Here is a 20,539-nt window from a genome sequence, read left to right as displayed (position 1 = left end):
AACATATGAAAAAATGCTCATCATCACTGGTCATCAGAGAAATGCAAATCAAAACAACATTGAGATACCATCTCACGCCAGATAGAATGGCAATCATTAAAAAATCTGGAGACAACAGATGCTGGAGAGGATGTGGAGAAATAGGAACACTTTTGCACTGTTGGTGGGAGTGTAAATTAGTTCAACCATTGTGGAAGACAGTGTGGCGATTCCTCAATGACCTAGAAATAGAAATTCCATTTGAGCCAGCAATCCCATTACTGGGTATATATCCAAAGGATTACAAATCATTCCACTATAAGGACACGTGCACACAAATGTTCATTGTAGCACTGTTTACAATAGCAAAGAACTGGAACCAACCCAAATGCCCATCGACGATAGACTGGACAAGGAAAATGTGGCACATATACAACAGGGAATATTATGCAGCCATCAAAAACGATGAGTTTGGGTCCTTTGTAGGGACATGGATGAACCTGGAAACCATCATTCTCAGCAAACTGACAGAAGGGCAGAAGATCAAACACGGCATGTTCTCACTCATAGGCGGGTGTTAAACAATGAGAACACATGGACACAGGGAGGGGAGCACTACACACTGGGGTCAGTTGGGGGGAAATAGGGGAGGGACAGTGCGGGGTGGGGAGCTGGGGAGAGATAGCAAGGGGAGAGATGCCAGATGTAGGTGATGGGGAGGAAGGCAGCAAATCACACTGCCACGTGTGTACCTATGCAACAATTTCACATGATCTTCACATGTACACCAAAACCTAAAATGCAATAAAATAAATAAATGGAGGAAAAAATAAATAAATAAATAAATTTTTTAAATAAATAAATAAATATAACATCAGATCTATCAGACCACTTTCATGGCAACACAAAAGATGTACAACATTGTATATATGCTTTTTAAATGTTCACAAATTCCCTTAAATAACAACAGAATTATAATAGTGAAGGTAAGGGATAATCAAACAGCAAATACATACTGAATATTCATTATTCACAGGGCTCCATATTGGAACTATGAGCAGGGGTGGGGCAAGAAATTAAGAAGACACCTACAACCCTAGCTTTGCTCTAAGGTACCTAGAATTTGATAAAGAATCCAGCCAAATGCATATAAAATGGAATACTTTAGAAAAAGGTTAATTTTACATAACCTCAATTTTAGAATAAGCATTTTTTCTATATCTTTCTCCACAAAAATACATTTTCTTTAAGTTAAGTTTCAGGGGTGCACAAGTTACTTTAGAAAGTTTGAAAAGTCCCAAGCAATTATTTATTTTATTACTTAAAGAATGCTGGCAAATTCTCTCTTTTAAGAAAGAAAATATGTAGGCATAATCAAACTAAGAGAAAACATTGAATAATTTTTAAAATTTCCTAACTAACCATCAAAGAATAACTAATGTGATGAATCTGGCTGGGTGCAGTGGCTCACGCCTGTAACCCCAGCAGTTTGGAAGGCCAAGGCAGGTGGATTACTTGAGGTCAGGAGTTCAAGACCAGCCTGGCCAACATGGTAAAACCCCATTTATACCAAAAATATAAAAAATTAGCCAGTTGTGTGGTGTGCACCTGTAATCCCATCTACTTGGGAGGCTGAGGCGGGAAAATCACTTGAACCCCAGAAGCGAGGTTGCAGCGAGTTGAGATCGTGCCATGGCACTCCAGCCTGGGTGACAGAGCAAGACTCCATCTAAAAAAAAATATGTGCATATATATACGTATATATATATATATGATGAATCCATGTGTTATTTCCCACTATACTAAGCCATCAACATATCATGATTCTCTATGTGCTCTTCTAACATACACACACTAACGCATAATTGGTACTTTGAATTGAAGAACATTTTCAATACCTCTCAAGTGGGCAAAAATCCTGTTTATATTCTTGTCTGCCCCAGTTTATGGCTTCATAAAATTTTTTTTTGTTTTTTTATGAGCCAGAGTCTTGCTCTGGTGCCCAGGTTAGAGTGCAGTGGGGTGATCTCGGCTCACTGTAGCCTCTACCTCCTGGGTCCCAGTGATTCTCCAGCCCCAACCTCCTGAGTAGCTGGGATTACAGAAGCCCACCACCAGGCCCAGCTAATTTTTGTATTTTTAGTACAGATGGGGTTTCACCATATTGGCCAAGCTGGTCTTGAACTCCTGACTTCAGATGAGCCGCCTGCCTCGGCTTCCCAAAGTGCTAGGATTACAGGTGTGAGCCACCACATCCCACCCAGCTTTAAGAATGTAATCTTCATTTAAAGCACAGAAAGTTGTTTGTTTGTTTGTTTGTTTTTTTGGCTAATGGGGCCTCTTTTTGAACTCTTTAGGGTCAAATGGACCTTTCTTCCTTGATCCCAGGGTGGAGTCAAAATGAATCTAACAGACAAACAGCCCAACATCCCTCATGTCACTGCCAACTTCTCATTCAAAGAGGTACTGGGGGTGGCAGGTGGAGTTATAATTATAGCTTAGAAAAAAGCAGCATCAGCAGCTGTCGCTTCTGTTTGTTCCTGGCTGTAACTGTCATCAGTGGGTAAATTGGCATAAACAGGCCTCCACAAGTGGAAAAACACTTAACCCCTGTACTTGTCACACTCTGGGTCCTCTCAGTGGCCAGAGAACAGAAAGAAAATCTGACTGTGGATGGGCAAAGGGTGACACCGGGAGCACAGCACCAGCCTGAAGGCGCCTCTTCAGGGGGAGCCCGAAATTTGAAGATTATCTTTCCTGGTGGAGACTCCAAACCAAATAAATAGGTTAGTGCCCAGAGTAAACCTATGCATTTTAATTCTGACCTCTACTTGCTGTGATTTTCATTTTCCTGGCAGATCTTAAAAAGAAGAGTGAACTACTAAATGAAAGAAGAGAAAGTTATTCAAGGACTGTTATTTAAAACTACTGGAGTCCATGAGAACAAACTATGAAATGGGCTTAATTTATTACGCTCCTCTCCCAATTTTGGCTGTATTCACACTAGACAAATAGACAAGGTAAAGATGGAAAAATAAAACCGGTTTTGTGGCATGAGTCCCATCCTTTCGTAATGCCACTTACTTATGCCAAAAGGCCCTGGCTTCTTTATTAAAATCAGTAATGTTGAAAGCTAAGTTTGTGATTTTAGAAAATGCTGTAAATGCAGCTCCAGAGTTCCATTTCCTTAGGGAAAATGGGCAAATCAGAGTTGAATTGTTTTTCCAGCAATGAGTAAAGACAGAAAATTTTCTTGTGATAAAATATGTGGTGTAGGTTACTTCCCAAAAGAAATCTGCTGTAGAATTTATTTTTTGTATTTAGTACAATTCTACCTAAAATCTTCGTAATTTCAGTCTAAGTAGCTCTATAAGACTCTCCACATAGATCCTTTTGAGAAAAGTAAGATTTTAAATAAATCTCATTTTATTTGCATATGTTCTATCTTAGCCAGAAATTGAGCAGGATTTTCAAAGATTAGCTTTGCGCTGTCTGTTTCAAACCGTGAATATTTAATGTCTCGGTGGAAAGTGGTGTAATTCCAAAGAATTCATTGAAAACAAGGCTTTGGGGCCCAGTGCTCATCCTAACCACATTCATGAAATGGACTCAAGTAGAAAGAGTCATAATGACCTTATTTTGTTCAGCTCCAAATAGAATGTGAACCATCCCTGAGCATTTCTGTACAACTTTTCATGGGGAAAGTGCACTATTCTTATTTATGACTATGACCCAACTTTTTGGCTACCTTTTGAAATGCAATGAGTGCTAACAATCGGACCTCCAGTAGCAAGACACCTACATGCAACCAAACCCATCAAAAGTGCCCCATCAATTAAATTCCCACGAGGGCCTTGTTTGTCTCATTTGTTCATTCAAATATATATTGACCAATGGCTATATAATCTAAAAATAACATTTAACAGTTAAGGCAAGTTTAAGATGTCTAATATTACTCTTTCCAGAAACTCCTTTCTTCCTGCTTTCTGCTAAATGATCTAGCACTGAGATAACAGTTATCTGAAAGTTTCAAATTACAGAAACTAAGAAAGACAAAAAAAAGATATGGCTGACTAGTTGCTGACTTGAGTTTCCTTGATATACAGACATACAGATTTATGCCCTATTTTAAACATTGCTTTTTACTTGTGTTTTGTCTTCTTGCTCTTCTAGAAAAAAATATCCAAGATGACTGTCACTTACTCCAGTAAAGTAGCAAATGCAACTTTTTTTGGATTTCATAGGTTACTCTTCAAGTGGAGAGGCAGCATCTACAAACTACTGTACAGGGAATTTATTGTCTTTGCTGTTCTTTACACAGCAATAAGTTTGGTGTACAGGTACTTTTCTTTGCATGTCTTCTTAAATGGCAATCAAATATTGTATAAAAATACAGTGTCAAAAATCTCAACCCTTTTATTTCCACTGACTCTGCATTATATAACTCCTTTTTTTCATGAGCCTCTCTTTTGTCTTCTTCCCTTCAGGACAGATTTTAATCCACAGTTAACCATTGTTAGGATGTAAAATAGACTCTCACTGTAAGATTCAGGTAGCCTTCATGCCAGCCCCAGCTGTGCTTCAAGACTGTTGCAATAGGCATAAAATGGAAGGATTCTCCTTAGATCCTTACTACATAAAGATTTTTGAATGGGCAGAGTCCACAGGCAAATAATTATTGGTGCTTCTATCCACTTGTCATTCATAGTTTGTGATTTGACAACTTATAGCCAGTACTTATATAATGAACATGGTCATGATTGGTGTATTTCAGGTGAAAGCTTTCCTTCCTTTTGCCTGGAATGAAAATATCTGACCCAGGATGATGCCTGCCACCCTTAACAGTACCTTGACTAAAGGAAATTCCTGTAGACTAATTTATTTTATTTATATCTTCTGAGTTGAGGGCATGTTATGTTCATAAAAAGAGGTGCTTATTCTTTATAACATCACAACATATGCCTGTCAAATTGACAGGAAATGTGAGCAATATCAAGTCCAAGAAATAGTTTAATGATGAAAAATTATAGTGTTAATAAAATTCTATTGGTATGATAAAAGGAGAGCTTTATGAGCTTTTAAAGCTTTTTTAATTAAAATTTAATGCATAAATTTATTCTCTGGAGGACGCTAAAACTTAAAACAGGAAAACTAAAGGTTTTTGAGACTGTATTTCCTTTTTCTACATACGTAAGTTTGTTATTTTTCTTCTGCATATAGATAAACAAATTTGTGTTGTATTGCTCTCACATTCTTCCTTGTAGCCATAGGATCTCCTTTGGTAAAAAAGGATATTAATTGAGTTGACTGACAATTATTAATATTAAAATTATTAAAAGACAAATATTTTTCTGTGCATCAAAACAACCCTTCTGAGCAATTGTACACATTGGTATATATTTTGACAAAATATTTTTAGAGGGAAAATCTTATTAAAAACCTCTCATAATTTTTCAGACATATCATATAATATGATATTATTTTGGCAATTTAGGTATGTATCACCTAAGCCTTCAGAATATGAAATGATGGAAGATACAATGGTGTTTCATGATAATTATCTCATTAGTTCATTTTTACTCATGCAAATATATTGCAGCTATTGCTGCTAAAAATAGAATAGAATAGCCCTTAGCACAGTTGCAATGTAGCTAGAAATGCTCCTTTGGGCCTCAACTTTTGTTCCAATATCATACTTATACCCCCCCAAATTTTATGCATATATTTCTTCTAAAGCAAAGAGTGCTTATATTTATTTAAAAAATTATCAGTTCAAGTCATCCTTAATTTTCTAAAGTTCAATTGTAACACCTTATTAAAATAGATCTTTATATCCTAATCAAAGGTATACCAAGGGCTATAGGATGAGTTTCTCAAGGAAGTCAAACGTATCTGTAGATAAATACAGACGTAGTTTTATTCTCTGTCTTTATTAGCTCTATTATAAGTAAATAATTATTCTTAACAAAAATTATAAGGAGGAACCAGATTCATTATTTTGATTACATTTCTATTTTTGGAGGAATTTGACAAAATAATTTTTGAAATACTTTCTAGCTATTAAAATTTCTACGTCTATTAGCCAAAGATGTTTTCTTTGCCCAATTATTTATACAAACCATTTCATTATTAACTAAGTATGAGACAATTTGTTAAGTGGTTTTACACACACACACACACACACACACACACACACACACACATATTATGTTATTTAATCTTTATAATACCCCATATAGACTTTCTACCCCTACTTACAGATGAGAAAACTGAGACTCAGAGACATTTAAAAATATTCTCAAAATCCAAATTTGTGTCAGACCTGGGATTAAAATCTGGCTTTGTCTGATCTTGAAAAAAGTCCATGCTTTCCACATTTAAAGGCTCTTTGACCATTTCTATTTGAACATCAGAAACCATTCTGGCCGTAGTTTGTCATCAGCATTACCCTGATAGACCTCTACAATAACCTGGTACCTCTCCTGTCAGCTTTCCCTGACTTCAGTAATTCTAATACCTCTTCCAAAGCTAAGGCAGGAACTCCAAGCTCACCCTGTACCCTACATACCTTCTTTGTCAGGACCAGCTCCCAACAGCTCTTTATCTGCAATCCAATTGGTTGCTTACTGTTATCTCATTATCCCTTTGCTTCCTTTATGAAAGTTCTATGGACCCAAATGAGCCTTTGGTGCTTGTTATAATGGATCTTTCCTTGGGTTCCTTCTTCCTTTGAAACAGTTACACTCATCAATTTATTTGAATTCATCTGTTTGGCTTTCCTTCCTATATTTTTGTCGTTATTATTAGTTTGCCATAAAACATTTCTTTAGACTCTGAATCTCTTCTCTATAATCAATAACGTTCTCATTAAATGCAATTATGTTTAATGATACCAGAAAATGGGCTTTGGGGGCAGGTTGGGTTAGATCTATAATACAAATTTTGAGAGAGTGACTAAATTTAATAATGAAAGTTTTCATTTTTCACTGTTAAATTTGTTTTAGACTTCGAACAATTCTGGGCTTTAAAATGAGGTATAGTATCCCTTGAAGCATAACACATGATAATCAAGAATGTGCTAAGTAGCACATTCAGGAGGAAGATCAAGGTGTCAAATTGAGGGTTATTATTTAATAATTACTTAATAACGTTAATTCATAATAATACACTCTTTTAAAGGTATTCCTGATGAATAATTCAAAAATGAACTATTTTGTAACTTACCTTGCTCTAAGTCCAATGAATCAATTATATAAAACTTTTAAAATATAAAGTTTTTAAAATAAAATAATGATTAATTAATCCCACTATTTAATGGCCAATCACATTTACAAGATGTTAGCACTTGAAACATTAAGCAATTTAAAAGCTTTTGAGACACGTCAGCTTAAGAAAATAAAAATTATTGCTCCTTCAAAAATAAAACAGATTATTTGTGCTTAATCATTTGCACTTGATGTCACTTGCAAAGCAGGTGCAGAAGTATAATATCATAAAGGGCTGTGCATTTTATTTTTGCTCCAGATTGTTACTTACAGGAGCCCAAAAACATTACTTTGAAAAATTATCAATTTACTGTGACAGATATGCTGAACAAATTCCAGTAACCTTTGTGCTTGGTAAGTATAGGTCACACGCAGATTGCAGCCACATAGCTGTCTCCATTAGGATGACACCGATGACTCTGCATGGGAGTGTTTCCAAGCTGAGAGGCATGCCTGAAAAGCTGCTGCTTGCAATAGAACCAGAATCATCCATAAGGTTTGCCTTCAGGGCTGCTTTTGCTAAATTAACACCAAACAAGTTTGAGGACATAATCTGCTATTGGACATTTAAGCTTTCTCTTCACTAACTCTCCATTTTGCAGTCAATATTTGAGATCTAATACACACTTAACAGGGTGCCTAGGCATTGTCAGGCACAAATGACATTTTTTTCCTAGAACGCAAAATCAGAAGATATGGATAATAACATATTTTTGACCCCCAACGTCTAAAAAGGCTAAAATTCGGCTAAAAGCATCAGTGTCTGCTGTAAGAAACTGCTTTATAATTTCCTATTATTCTGCAGGGTTTTATGTTACTCTGGTAGTGAACCGATGGTGGAACCAGTTTGTGAATCTGCCCTGGCCAGACAGGCTGATGTTCCTCATCTCCAGCAGTGTTCACGGAAGGGACGAGCACGGGCGCCTGCTGAGAAGGACGCTGATGCGCTATGTCAATCTCACCTCCCTGCTCATCTTCCGCTCGGTGAGCACTGCTGTGTACAAAAGGTTTCCCACAATGGACCACGTGGTTGAAGCAGGTACTACGAATGGCTTTTGCTTCCATGGGCGCTTCTCAGCTGAGATAGAACCTCCAGAATTCCTTTGAAAATCCCTTATGTTTGTTTATTCACTCAAGAAATGTTTATTGGTCGGACACGGTGGCTCGCACCTGTAATCGCAGTACTCTGGAAGGTCGAGGTGGGTGAACCACCTGAGGTCAGGAGTTTGACACCAACCTGGCCAACATGGCGAAACCCCATCTCTACTAAAATTAGAAAAAATTAGCCAGTTGTGGTGGCATGTGCCTATAATCCCAGCTACCGGGGTGGCTGAGGGACGAGAATCGCTTGAACCCGGGAGGCTGAGGCAGAGGTTGCAGTGACCCAAGATTGCACCACTGCACTCCAGCTAAGAGGCAAAGATGAATAAGACATGATTCCTGCCGTCAAGTTTACTTCAGAGGTCAGGGAGGGAAAGTGGTAAGTAGTCACATTGCCTTAAGGTACACATAATAACTAATATATTTATTTAAACAATCTGGCTGGGCACGGGGGCTCGCGCCTGTAATCTCAGTATTTTGGGAGGCCCAAGAAGGTGGATCATCTGAGGTCAGGAGTTCGAGACCAGTCTGGCCAACATGGTGAAATCCCGTCTCTACTAAAAATACAATAATTAGCTGGGCATGGTGGCATGCCTATAATTCCAGCTACTGGCAAGGCTGAGGCAGGAGAATTGCTTGAACCTAGGAGGTGAAGGTTGCAGTGAGCAACCATTGCACTCCAGCCTGGACCACAAGGTCCTCATCGGTCCCCCAAAAAATAATAATACAAAATACCAAAAAATCTGTCATATTAATTTACAGTTTTCCAGCACTTTATAGTTTCTTTTACAGCTATTTCATTTGGACCTCAAGAAAACATGAAAAAGGTAGAAAATAGATTCAGAAAGGTTACAACCTGCCCTGAATTACACAGGTGATCAGTGGAAAAGCCAGAATTAAAATTTAGGCTCCAAACTCCTAAGTTAATACTTTCTAATCGATTCTGGTAAGAACCAGCAATGTCTGTTTTCATCTAGGCAGACACAGAGTTAACAGTCAAAAGCTGTTTCAGTGTGGACCTCTTGTCTCCCGAGTCTCAAAGTAGATGCCAATAGTTAACGGATGATTCCCTTTGGCATGTAAATATTTAGCAAAGAAACTACTAAATCAGCCTTCAATAGGGTGAGGATTAAATGAGATCATTCTTGGCACATATGGATAAGAACCATGAGGTGATTCTGCCTTTACATTGAGTCCAGTGTCATATTAGTTTGCAGTATTTAGTCTCCTTTTCTGAAATGTCCTGGAAAATAGATATTTTCGGATGATATATTTTGTTTTGGAGTTTTTGTTGGCTTTCGTTTTTGTTTTTGTTTTGCCTTCTTAAATGGGTAATATAGATAGTGACTACTAAAGTCAAAATAAAAATGTAGAGATGAATGTCTATATTTCACGTTTTATTTGAGAAGAAAGAATTCCAGTTTGAGGCATACACGCAGACCAGATGGTATTCACTATGTCCAAAATACAAAGAGAAGGTTGGAGGTTTTCTAAAAAGAGAGAAATGTTGCATATTGCTATTTGAAGAAGTTCATTGGCACTAATAAGTTTCTGAGGTGCTGGCAAGTTTTGATTGGCGAGTGATGGAGGTGGGTACAATTGTCTTCAAGTTGCACCAGATCATTTTAGCAACTATAAAACTGGTTTCAGGTTATAGCAGACAGTTTCAGCAGCCAGGCCTGCAGAGAATTACATGGTGTCTCGACTGCTTTTTCCTGCTGGCTTCTTGACTCTGTTTTAGTTAGGTATGACAGGCATGACCCAATTCTATTACCAACTTTCACAATGATTAAGAACACAGAGTAAGGGTTTGAAGCCTGACTGCACAACTTACTAGCTATATGACCTTGTCTGAGTTAGTTAACCATTCTGTTCCTCAGTTTCCTCATCCATAAAATAGACTTATAGTAACTTACAATAGCACCTACCTCATATATCCATAGGCTTGTTATAAGTATTAAACAAGTTAGTATTTACAAAGTGTTTGGAACATTCCTGGCACACAGTAAGTGTAAGTGCTGCATGATTTCTTGCCATTGTAATGAAATTATATCTCGAACAACTGCATAACATAGCACTCTAGCCACTTTAGAAGATTTGTTATTAATATAGTATCCCAGGTCTTTTTGATCTACTTTGATCAAGAGGTTGTGAATGTCAAGGTGGGAATAAGGAAGAAGGGGTGTAGATGATACTGTTGGAGATACCGAGTGAGATGTAAGAAAGTAATGGGTGCCGGGAGTTGGCTAAGGATTCAGGGGGAGGGTCTGAAGACCTGGCAAATGCACAGATATATGATAATGTAAAATCGGTAGAAACTTTAAAAAAATTAATTGCTACCCTACCTCCAAATATGAAAGTAGAATACTGTTTCAGAATGACCTAGCTAAAAAGTACTACTAGACAACTTAATTATCTTAATGTCACCAGGATCAACTATATTAAGAATTACCACCTCTAAGAAAGACCTAAAAACAAACAAGAAACGTATGACCCATTCCAAGTTGATAAGCTAAAGTTTACTTGGATGAACAGAGGTGATATTTCTCTAGTTCTGACGCATCCTTGAAACGAAGAGAGTGCATTCTGACAGGAATGAGATGCCAGGTCCAATCCTCAAAGCAAATCTCATCTTCTTAGAGTCACCTTCACATTAAAAGCATGCCAGGAAGAAGCCAGGTTGGCTGGCAATGGAGAGGCCTCTGGGGCCTCTGGTCAGACATGAGCTCAGAGGACTGAGCTGCGCTCAGGTCTGAGGTGCAACTAGATAAAGGGAGGCCAATAAGAAAATGATGTGATTTCATTTCCTTTGGACGTATTTTTCAGAACACCCAGGCCCACTCCCTCAAACCTGTACAGATGTCTGCCATGTACTCGCATTCAGACTTTTCCCTTTCGGAGGCGTGTGAAATACTGGAATACTTCTATCTCTTCCACCACCAATATGTCTACCATTCCAAGGGAATCTCAGAATGAGTCCTTCACTCCTGGATGTACATTTAAACTAATGTCTCTAGGTATGATCCACAGAACCACAGGCCCTCTACATCTTGAATAAATTGAGTTTACTTATTTAAAATGTATGTTCCTGTGTCCCACCCACTTCAGGCCCACTGAGTTATTATAGAACCTAACAGAAACCTTTGGACGTAATGCCTAGGAATCTGCAGTGAAACATGCTCTTGTGTTGTTTTTTTTAATATCCCAAGCTTTGAGAAGTACTGCGTCTTTTCTGGGATGCTTATTTTTTAAACACTTTTTCTCACTCCTGGGACAAAGGGCTTTGGCAACCGCCAACTCATTACCGATAGCAAATCAGCAACAATTAGGAAAGGGTAGATTCGAGGTTTCAGCTTGAGGTTCCCGAATTACAAAGAAGGGCTTTGGCGAAGCAGTCTGATGGGAGGCTGCTATATAGGGGATTGAATTCAACCTGCTTGGACATAACAAGCTTTGTTCTTAAACTTTTTGGTTGGTTGGTTTGAAGTGGATGAAGGGAGAAGAGAACTGATGGAGGAGCTATGATGAGGTGAAAGCCTTTCCAAGAGTCCTATGACACAATCACTGATTATCTCAGTGAAAAGGTCCCATTTGCTCTCATTAATTCCTAAGAGTTTTCTCAAAAGGCAGAAAAGGAGTGGTAGGTAGAGCTTGTGCCCACAGGAATATAGGGTTTGTGTGTTAGGCAGCAGGGCAAAGGCTCCAAGCCACTATCCTCTAAGCCAGGAGAGACGCTTCAGAGGCCTGTCTTCCTGGCTGCCCCAGGCCAGCACCCTCTGTCACTGGCAGCGCTGACTCACTGCACTTCCTGCTCCTTTCCCCAGTAGAGAGGGCTGACTCAGAGTCTGCACATGGGGTCTGCTTCCAAGTTATTCCAACTGGGCATATGCCTGTGCCATTCCCTGACTGTCCTTTGCCTATGCCAAGGTTTCTGGGAAGAACAGGAAGTTCAGGGACAGTGGAAAATGTTTGGCAGATCCCCTGAGTCCAAAGCCAGGGCACCTGCTCCTGCCTGAGGGCAGAGAGGACTGGTAAGTAAAGCACTGGGCGCCCCAACAGGGTGGGGACAATGGTAAGGGCATGAAGGACATTCTTGTCAGTTGAACCCTCTACATAAAATCACCTGTAAGGAAAAAGTACATGTCCTCAAACTTCAAGGTGCATTAGATATCGTTAAAATCAATATTGCTAAAAATTTGGATCCCACGATACCACCCCCAGAGATTCTGACTCAGTAGGCCTGGCATGGGCTTCAGGAATCAGTGTGTGAACAGACTCTGAGGCTAGGGATCCCTGGCTTGCGCTCTGAGAATCAACTCCCTGGCTTTGAGGCAATTGCTTCCCTCCAACTTCTCTTTCTTCTGCGAGGGTTTTTGCCTGCATAGATTCAGTGCTGGCCAGAAGGCAATAAGCTAGAGGGACAGCACCTCCTTCCAAAGCATCTGGCAATTCCTTGGCTGGAGGTGGAGGAGCTGTGTTTTTTATATAATAGATATAATAATGTCTATTATGCTGAAAAGTCCCTGAACTGGTCTGTGAGTTATTTATCAGAGAAACTGCAACAGTCTCTGTTACTTTTGCCTATTGGCTACAAATCTGTTCTGGAAAATTCTAGTCATTCCAATCACTTGCCCTGGGAGATATCACTGATTCCAAGTCAAGTCAGATGCACAATTCCAGATCTTGGCTGATTCAAGTGATGACCTTAGTTGCGTGCTTATAGTATGGTCTCACACTCAATCAAAACATCTAGTGTTTTACAGGCGTTAGGAAAGAAAAGTAGTTATCTTCAAAATTACTTACCAGAAGCACAATGATAGGTAATAGGAAATTATATAAGGTCCTTTTAAAGAAACATGACCAAGCTGATGCTAAATCTATTACATTTTTGCTCATGCAAAAATATATGACAGGCACTGTGCCAGGTACCGGGAATTACCCTTATAAGCAAGAATAAATATGGTCCCCATCCTCAAGGATCAATGAAAGTTACTACAAATCTTATCTTACATTAATCATTGTCATAAACAAGCACAAATATGTTTACAGTTAAACTTAACATCTCTGCATTGCAATTCTCTAACATAAATAGTTTCTGTCTGTATTTAGGAGTTCATAAGAGTAGTTATAAGACAGTAAACTTTGAGGAAAAAAATATCCTTTAATTTTCTTAAAGTCTTGGAGTCTTTTCTTTTTTAAATTTTTTTAGAGACAGGTTCTCACTCAGTTGCCCAAGCTGGAGTGCAGTAGCATGGTCATAGCTTACTGTAACCTTAAACTTCTGGGCTCAAGCCATCACCCTGCCTCAGTCTTTTGAGTAACTAGGACTACAGATGTGTACCACTGTGCCTGCCAATTTATTTATTTATTTATTTTTATTCTTTTATTCTTTATTTATTTTTGGATACAGTCTCATTATATTGCTCAGGCTGGTCTTGAACTCCTGGCCTGAAGTGACCCTCCCATCATGGCCTCCCAAAGGGCTGGGATTTTTGGTATGAGCCACCACACCTGGCCTGCCCTGGAATCTTAATGTAAAGTTTCTTAACTATCTTCCATGACTAGAGGGAGCCTGATGAGACTCCACTGGAATTTTTAGTGATACTTCTGGTTAACAGACATTAATATAGCCAAGCAAGCCACCAGTTGTCAATGAATGTTGAGATAAAAGTTCTAACTTGAGATGCTCTGGCTATGTGGCTAGCCCTGTAAATGGAACTCAGGTTTGGGCCACTTAGGGCTTAAAAGCCAAACAACTTAAGAGCTTTTGTGAAAGGAAAGTTAGCTTTATTCGAGAAGTCAACAACCCAAGAAAGGCAGTGAACTCGGGTTCAAAGGCCACCTTTCAGAATTATGCCTCTAGGTCAGGGGTTTTGAAGGGAAATTAAGAGAAATGAAGATCAAAACAGTCTTGTTAAATGTGAGCAGTTTCATTCAGGTGGGCAGTTAATCATTGCTTTCTTGGTGAACGTTTTATGACCTTTTGCAGGCGCCATCAGCCTATTCTTACAGGATGGTCAGCCCATTCCCGTGGTCAGCCCATTCCAGGGCTGTTGGTCAGTGTATTTTCTTTCCTTCTTTTTTTTTTTTTTTTTTTGAGACAGAATGTTGCTCTGTTGCCCAGGCTGGAGTGCAGTGTTACAGTCTTGGCTCTCTGCAACCTCCACCTCTCCAGTTCAAGTGACTCTCCTGCCTCAGCCTCACATGTATCTGGGATTACAGGCGCACGCCACCACACCTGGCTAATATTTTGTATTTTTAGTTTAGACAGTTTCACTATGTTAGCCAGGCTGGTCTCAAACTCCTGGCCTCAAGTGACCCCCGCCTTGGCCCCCCAAAGTGCTAGGATTACAGTTGTGAGCCACCACGCCCAGCCAGTATATTTTCTTTTATCTCTGTTGAAGGTCTTTTTTTTTTTTTTTTTGAGGCTGTTTCTTGGGACTAATCTACAAACTCAAGTAAAACAATAATATTATTCAAACAAGCAAGCTTTTCTCTAACATGGAATTAATACTGTTAGAACCACATTTGTGTTTCTGGCACAAATAGATCATTTAATCTGTGATCTTCTCTTCTCTCACTAGGTAAACTAAAATGACTTTTGTATAACATTTTATGAAACATTCACAAAATTAATTGAATCTGGTATAACATTTCTGGCCTGGGTGGGCTGTTGTTTTTCTTGATGCATTCCGCGGCTCTGGGGCTCCTCGGCCTCTGAATCTCCACCGTCTTGTTACAAGAGTGAGAGCCAAGGGGACAGTGGTATTCATAGCTGTGCCAGTTTTTCCTCTGTTGGCTGAACTTTTAGAGGCTGAGTCAGTCACCCCTGTAGTCTCACATGATGAGCCCAGAACAGACAGAATGTCATCCTGTGAGTGAAACTTGACTCACCTATGCGTACTTGCTCTGCACAGGAGAGAAAGTGCATGCAGAACTATCCCTCCTTGAATTAATAGCATGGATAGGCAGTCTCGGTTGGTCAGTGTTTGAAGGTTCCCCCACATTTCTGTTTTAGGAGTTAAACAAGGGCCATCCACTCAATGTTTCTCAAAGTAAGGTTGCACCACATTCACTGAATTAGCAAGGGTGCTTATTTAAACTGCAGGGTCCTAGGCAACCTGGGGAATCAGAATCTCTAGGGCTTAGGACCTAGAAATCGACATTTTTAAATAGGCTCCCTAGAAGCACCGCAGGATGTTTGGCCCAGACTGAGAATGCTGAAATGATCAGCACTAGGGCAGTTGTTCAGCCTCAGCTTTGCTGCATGTTGGAATCTCTGGCGATCTTTTAAAAATTCTGATGTCTCACTCCCATTCTCAGACATTAGGATTCATTAGGTATGTGGAGCAACCTGGGCATCAGCATTTTTCAAAACTCCCCAGACCATTCTAATGTACAGCAAAGTCTAGGAACAGCTGCACTAGCACACATCAATTAATTCCTCCTATTTCATCCGCAAATTGCCTCAGATCTATTTTACCCAGGGCAAATAAATTCTGGGCCACTTTGCAGATGAGGATTTAAAAGCACTGACTTCTTTGTATGTTATTTCTTGTGTGTGATTATGGAGAAGGCAGTGAATTACCAAATGGGATACTAATTTAGGGACAAGGATACAGGTAACTAGAGATTTCCTCATATCAGTAGAGGAGTGTCTGTCTCTGTTCCTTATTGCTACTCCCAGAAACTGATTTTACTACACCGCATCCTATTTTAGGCTCTTCCAGCTGTGGTTTGTAACACATTATGGGATTCTTAAATCAGGTTAATGGCTTATAACCAGCATTTTTGGTGAAATGGAATGGAGAACACTAGAATCAAATCGAATCAAATAGCAGAAAGCACATCATGCGGTAGGGCCAATAACTGTTTTATGAACAACATATATCTTATTACATTCATGGTGGACAAAAAAGCTGGTTGGCATACTGCCCTGCATGATGCTGTCACAATGTGATTTCAGCCCTTTCTCAATCTCATTTTGCTCCCCCCTTGATTTTCCCAATTAACAGGGATTTCTAAACCTCTTCCATTGAATGGAAAGGACAGCTATAGCTGAAGCTGGTGGCTTCATTCCATTCATTTGGAAAATACAGAGAGAAAACTAGCCAGGCACATTTTACTCCTCCTGAAAAAGTGTCATCCCTTGAAGAAGGGCTCACATGCTGAATGCACAACTTTCTCTTTCAGAAAAAACTGGCATCAAATCCACTCTGCCTTCAAATTTTGAGATGCAGAGCTTTTAGTTCCTCTGCTAATAGAGCCTCGTTTGAATACTCTGCTTGAAAGGCAAGACATCTGCCTCAACTTCAATCAAGGAAAAATAGACCAACTATACAGCAGGCAGAATCCATGATGACTAGAATTTTGTCTGTCAATGGATGTAATTAATCCTTTGGCTTGAGGGCAATAGAATTTTGTCCTAAAGTAGCAGATCCTGCTCCATCAAACCACAACTCAACTGGGAATAAATGCAAACATGTGCAAACATGTATCTATATTGAGAGATAGATTTTACTCTGATTAGAAAGATGAAGGAGGGTTTTGGGGATAAGCAATATGAAAATTGCTGAGCAGAGCTGAGCCAGCCAGAAGGAAAAGCAATCGCAAGAGAAACTTAGGCAGATGCAATGGCAGAATAAAATAGCTATACCAGGGGTGTGATGGGGCCTGAGGGGAGCATGGCATGGAGACAGACAGGTGCAGGGGACCAAGTGGTGGGAGGACCAGAACACTGAGAATGTTGCTAAACTGTAGCAAATTAGTAACTGTAATTAGCACAGCCTCAGCAATGACAATAACGATTATATTCTGAAAAACACTATTGGTCTCTGGGTAAAATGGCTTGAAGCCCCGATAATGGTGACATTCCATTTCATAACAAATACTTTTGGAATGGACTTGACCAACAATCTAGAGATTTTCTTTCAGTTGACCAACAACTTTGATTTCCAAAGGCAGAGTTACTTTTGTGAACCCTGAAAATCTGAGACAGGTCTCAGTTAATTTAGAAAGTTTATTTTGCTAAGGTTGAGGATGTGCACCCATGACACAACCTCAGGTGGTCCTGATGACATGTGCCCAAAGTGGTCAAAACAGTTTGATTTTATACACTTTAGAAAGACATGAGACATCAATCAATGTATGTAAGATAAACATTGGTTCAGTCTGGAAAAGCGGGACAACTCAAAGTGGGGAAGGAGCTTCCAGGTCAGAGCTAGCTAAAAGATGAATGGTTGCATTCTTTTGGGTTTCTAATTAGCCTCTCCAAAGGAGGCAATCAGATACGCATTTATCTCAGTGAGCAGAATAATTACTTGAATAGAGTGAGAGGCAGGTTTGCCATAAGGAGTTCCCAGCTTGACTTTTCCCTTTAGCTTAGTGATTTGGGGAACCCAAAATATTTTCCTTTTATACTCTGGATAAATAAGTGTGACCCTGCAAGGAATAACAAAAATTATTCTGCTTATATACTCTTAGAGGATATATTAATGTCTCAGTGATCATCATTCATCTTTCACAATACCTAGCAAAATATGCAATAAATTTGGACTGAAAACAAAATCACCAGCTCTTCTTGCCCTACTCATCTTTCAATCTCTTGCATTAGTGTTTGCATCAAATAAACCCTCACTCTGCATATTTGCTGTCTACTTAGAAGCTAAGGAAGGATGTGCTAGCACAATTTGATCCATACTTCTGAATAAAAAATAGCCAGAGATAAAGTTATTCTTTGGTCAAATGACAGAGATTACAGCTAATGTATAAATGAGATCATTTTTAAAAATTACACTATAGGTCTCAAGAATATAACGTTAAACAATTGATATGAGATATGTGAGAATAGGCTACAGGAAGTCTTTAAGCATAAAGCCAAGACAGATCAAGTTTATCTGTTAACTTCATCCAATAAGATTTAACTGGCCAGGCACAGTGGCACATTGCTGTAATCCCAGCACTTTGGGAGGCTAAGGCGGGCAGATCACTTGAGCCCAGGAAGTTCAAGACCAGCCTGGGCAACAGGGTGAAACCCAATCTCTACAAAAAATATAAAACTTAGCCAGGTATAGTGGCGTGTGCCTGTAGACCCAGCTGCTCAGGAGGCAGAGGTGGAAGGATTGCTTGAGCCCGGGAGGTTGAGGCTGCAGTGAGCCAAAGATCACGCCACTGGAGTCCAGCCTGGATGACAGAGAGATATTCTGTCCCATTAAAATTTTTTTAATTTAATCATGCTCTGTAATTCTTTAAAAAACAAAAGCAGATTTTTTTAAATCATGCAACAACTCTCAGACGCACCAAGAAACAAGAAGGGAATTACCAAGATCATTTTTATTTTTTACTTCCAGGGAGAGTACCATTCTTCGGGCATGGAGAGAACCCTTCTAAGCTGGTATAAACAACCTGAGTGTTATCTAAAACTAGTCTCCTGTTGATAAATATTAGCTTTGTAGTTTTTACTTTGTTTATTTTAAATCCTGAGTAAACAACCTTCAGTTAGTGGGACAGTGATTTTCAAACACCACTGTATGTCAGAATTTTCTGCACAGCTTGGTAAACATGCAAATACCTATACCCAATTCTAATAAATCAGCTAGAAAGATTAAAAAGAATGCTGATGCCTGACCTCATCCTAGATCAATTGAATCAGAATATCTAAGGATATGACCCAGCCATTGGTATTTCCTAAAAGTACCCACATGAGATTCTGAGGTGCAAACCTGGGTTGAACTCCTGCCCTACTGAGTCTGATTTAGTAGTCAGGGTTGGGGTCCAGGCCTCTCCATATTTAAGATGTCACAAGTGATTCAGACCTATGGCCTTTGGATCTTATTCTTAAAAACAATGGCCTAGGTCACCTCAAAGATCTAGATAATGCCAAAGCTCTACGAATTGATGACTCTCAAAATGGGCACACTTCACTTCTCCTTTGACTTTTTTTTATTGTAACACTACCTCTTAAATAAAATTTGGCCTGCATCATAAGGAGGGAGGATCACTTTATTTATTTATTAGAGATGAAGTCTTGTGATGTTGCCCAGGCTAGTCACAAACTCCTGGCCTAAGTAAGTACTCCTCCTGCCTAGGCCTCCCAAAGTGCTGCGATTATAAGCATGAGCCACTGCACTTGGCAAAAGGATTATCTTAAATACGACAACCAGATTTGTTAACTGATTACAAATGGTTAAAGTTAGAGAATGTGTGATATTAGGGCAAAAGCTGATTTTCATCTGCATGTAGTATCAGTATCAGAATTCCATAAGCAAATAATTGCATTTTTGAGAAAAAAAAAAACCTCAAAAATTAGTATCTAATAAAAATCAGTTCTAGAAATGAGCTTTAATTCAGAAAACACTATATTAAATTATAATTAACATTTAAAAACTACTTAAAATAAATAGCCAAGGGAGTAGATACCATGAGAGTCATAGCAGCATTATTTTTAAGCAGCAAAATAATAAAAAACTTAAATGTCTTAAAATGTCTATTCAAAAGGAAACTCGTGGAACAAAATATTATATATAGTTAACTATAAATTAATGTTAATTTATAGAGAGCAGACAAAAAGAATGCTGCTGCTCTCTATATATTAATTTTTTTAATCTTCAAGGTATATCTGAAAAATAGAAGCCAATGGCAGATACATAAGTAGTATAAAGCCATTTTGTGTTTTTAAAAATAGGTCTGTATGAAAATCTATGAGATTTCTCTGGAAAGATACACAATAAATAGATCATCGTGATTTCCTCTAGGAAGGGAAACTAGGTGGCTGGGAAAAGGAGACTTTCTCCACTAATAGTCCTTTGGCCCTTTGGGACTTTTTTACCATTTGAATTATTCAATCAAAATTTTTAAAAATAAAAGATCAACTGTAAACTCTAAGTTTTAAAGTGCATGTTTATGCAAGCAAACCCTGGTATATAGCAGCATTCAATAAATGTTTGTTCATTAAATAAACCTGTTACCTTATTCCTCTTCTACAATTCAGTCATTCAATCTCCTCTTCCCTTGGTGTTCGGGGAGGGAGGAGCAGTCAGAGGATAACTAAAGTTTCACATAATCTGCCTTAGTGCTTTTGCGGGTGCTAAGGGTGTGCTAAGCATTATGCTAAATAATGTACTGACATATGTACATCATCTCAGGTAATTCTACAATATCCCTGTGAAGCAAGTATTAACTCTCTTTTTTTTTTT

General features: G+C 38.8%; 1 protein-coding gene across 1 annotated transcript in view; it reads left to right on the top strand.

The window, feature by feature from the left end:
* Positions 1 to 2,552: 2,552 nt before the first annotated feature.
* Positions 2,553 to 20,539, top strand: part of BEST3 (bestrophin 3) — a 43,349-nt gene continuing 25,362 nt past the window's right edge. The window contains exons 1-4 of the mRNA XM_037731618.1: positions 2,553 to 2,765; positions 4,153 to 4,319; positions 7,504 to 7,598; positions 8,050 to 8,283. Of these exons, the coding sequence (XP_037587546.1) occupies positions 4,168 to 4,319; positions 7,504 to 7,598; positions 8,050 to 8,283 (481 nt within the window). The 5' untranslated portion in view covers positions 2,553 to 2,765; positions 4,153 to 4,167. The remainder of the gene's footprint in view (positions 2,766 to 4,152; positions 4,320 to 7,503; positions 7,599 to 8,049; positions 8,284 to 20,539) is intronic.

Source organism: Cebus imitator, unplaced genomic scaffold, assembly GCF_001604975.1.
Source record: "Cebus imitator isolate Cc_AM_T3 unplaced genomic scaffold, Cebus_imitator-1.0 Scaffold414, whole genome shotgun sequence".
NCBI classification, from domain to species: domain Eukaryota; kingdom Metazoa; phylum Chordata; class Mammalia; order Primates; family Cebidae; genus Cebus; species Cebus imitator.
Note: the sequence above shows the minus strand (reverse complement) of the source record. Positions and strands in the feature narration are given on the sequence as shown.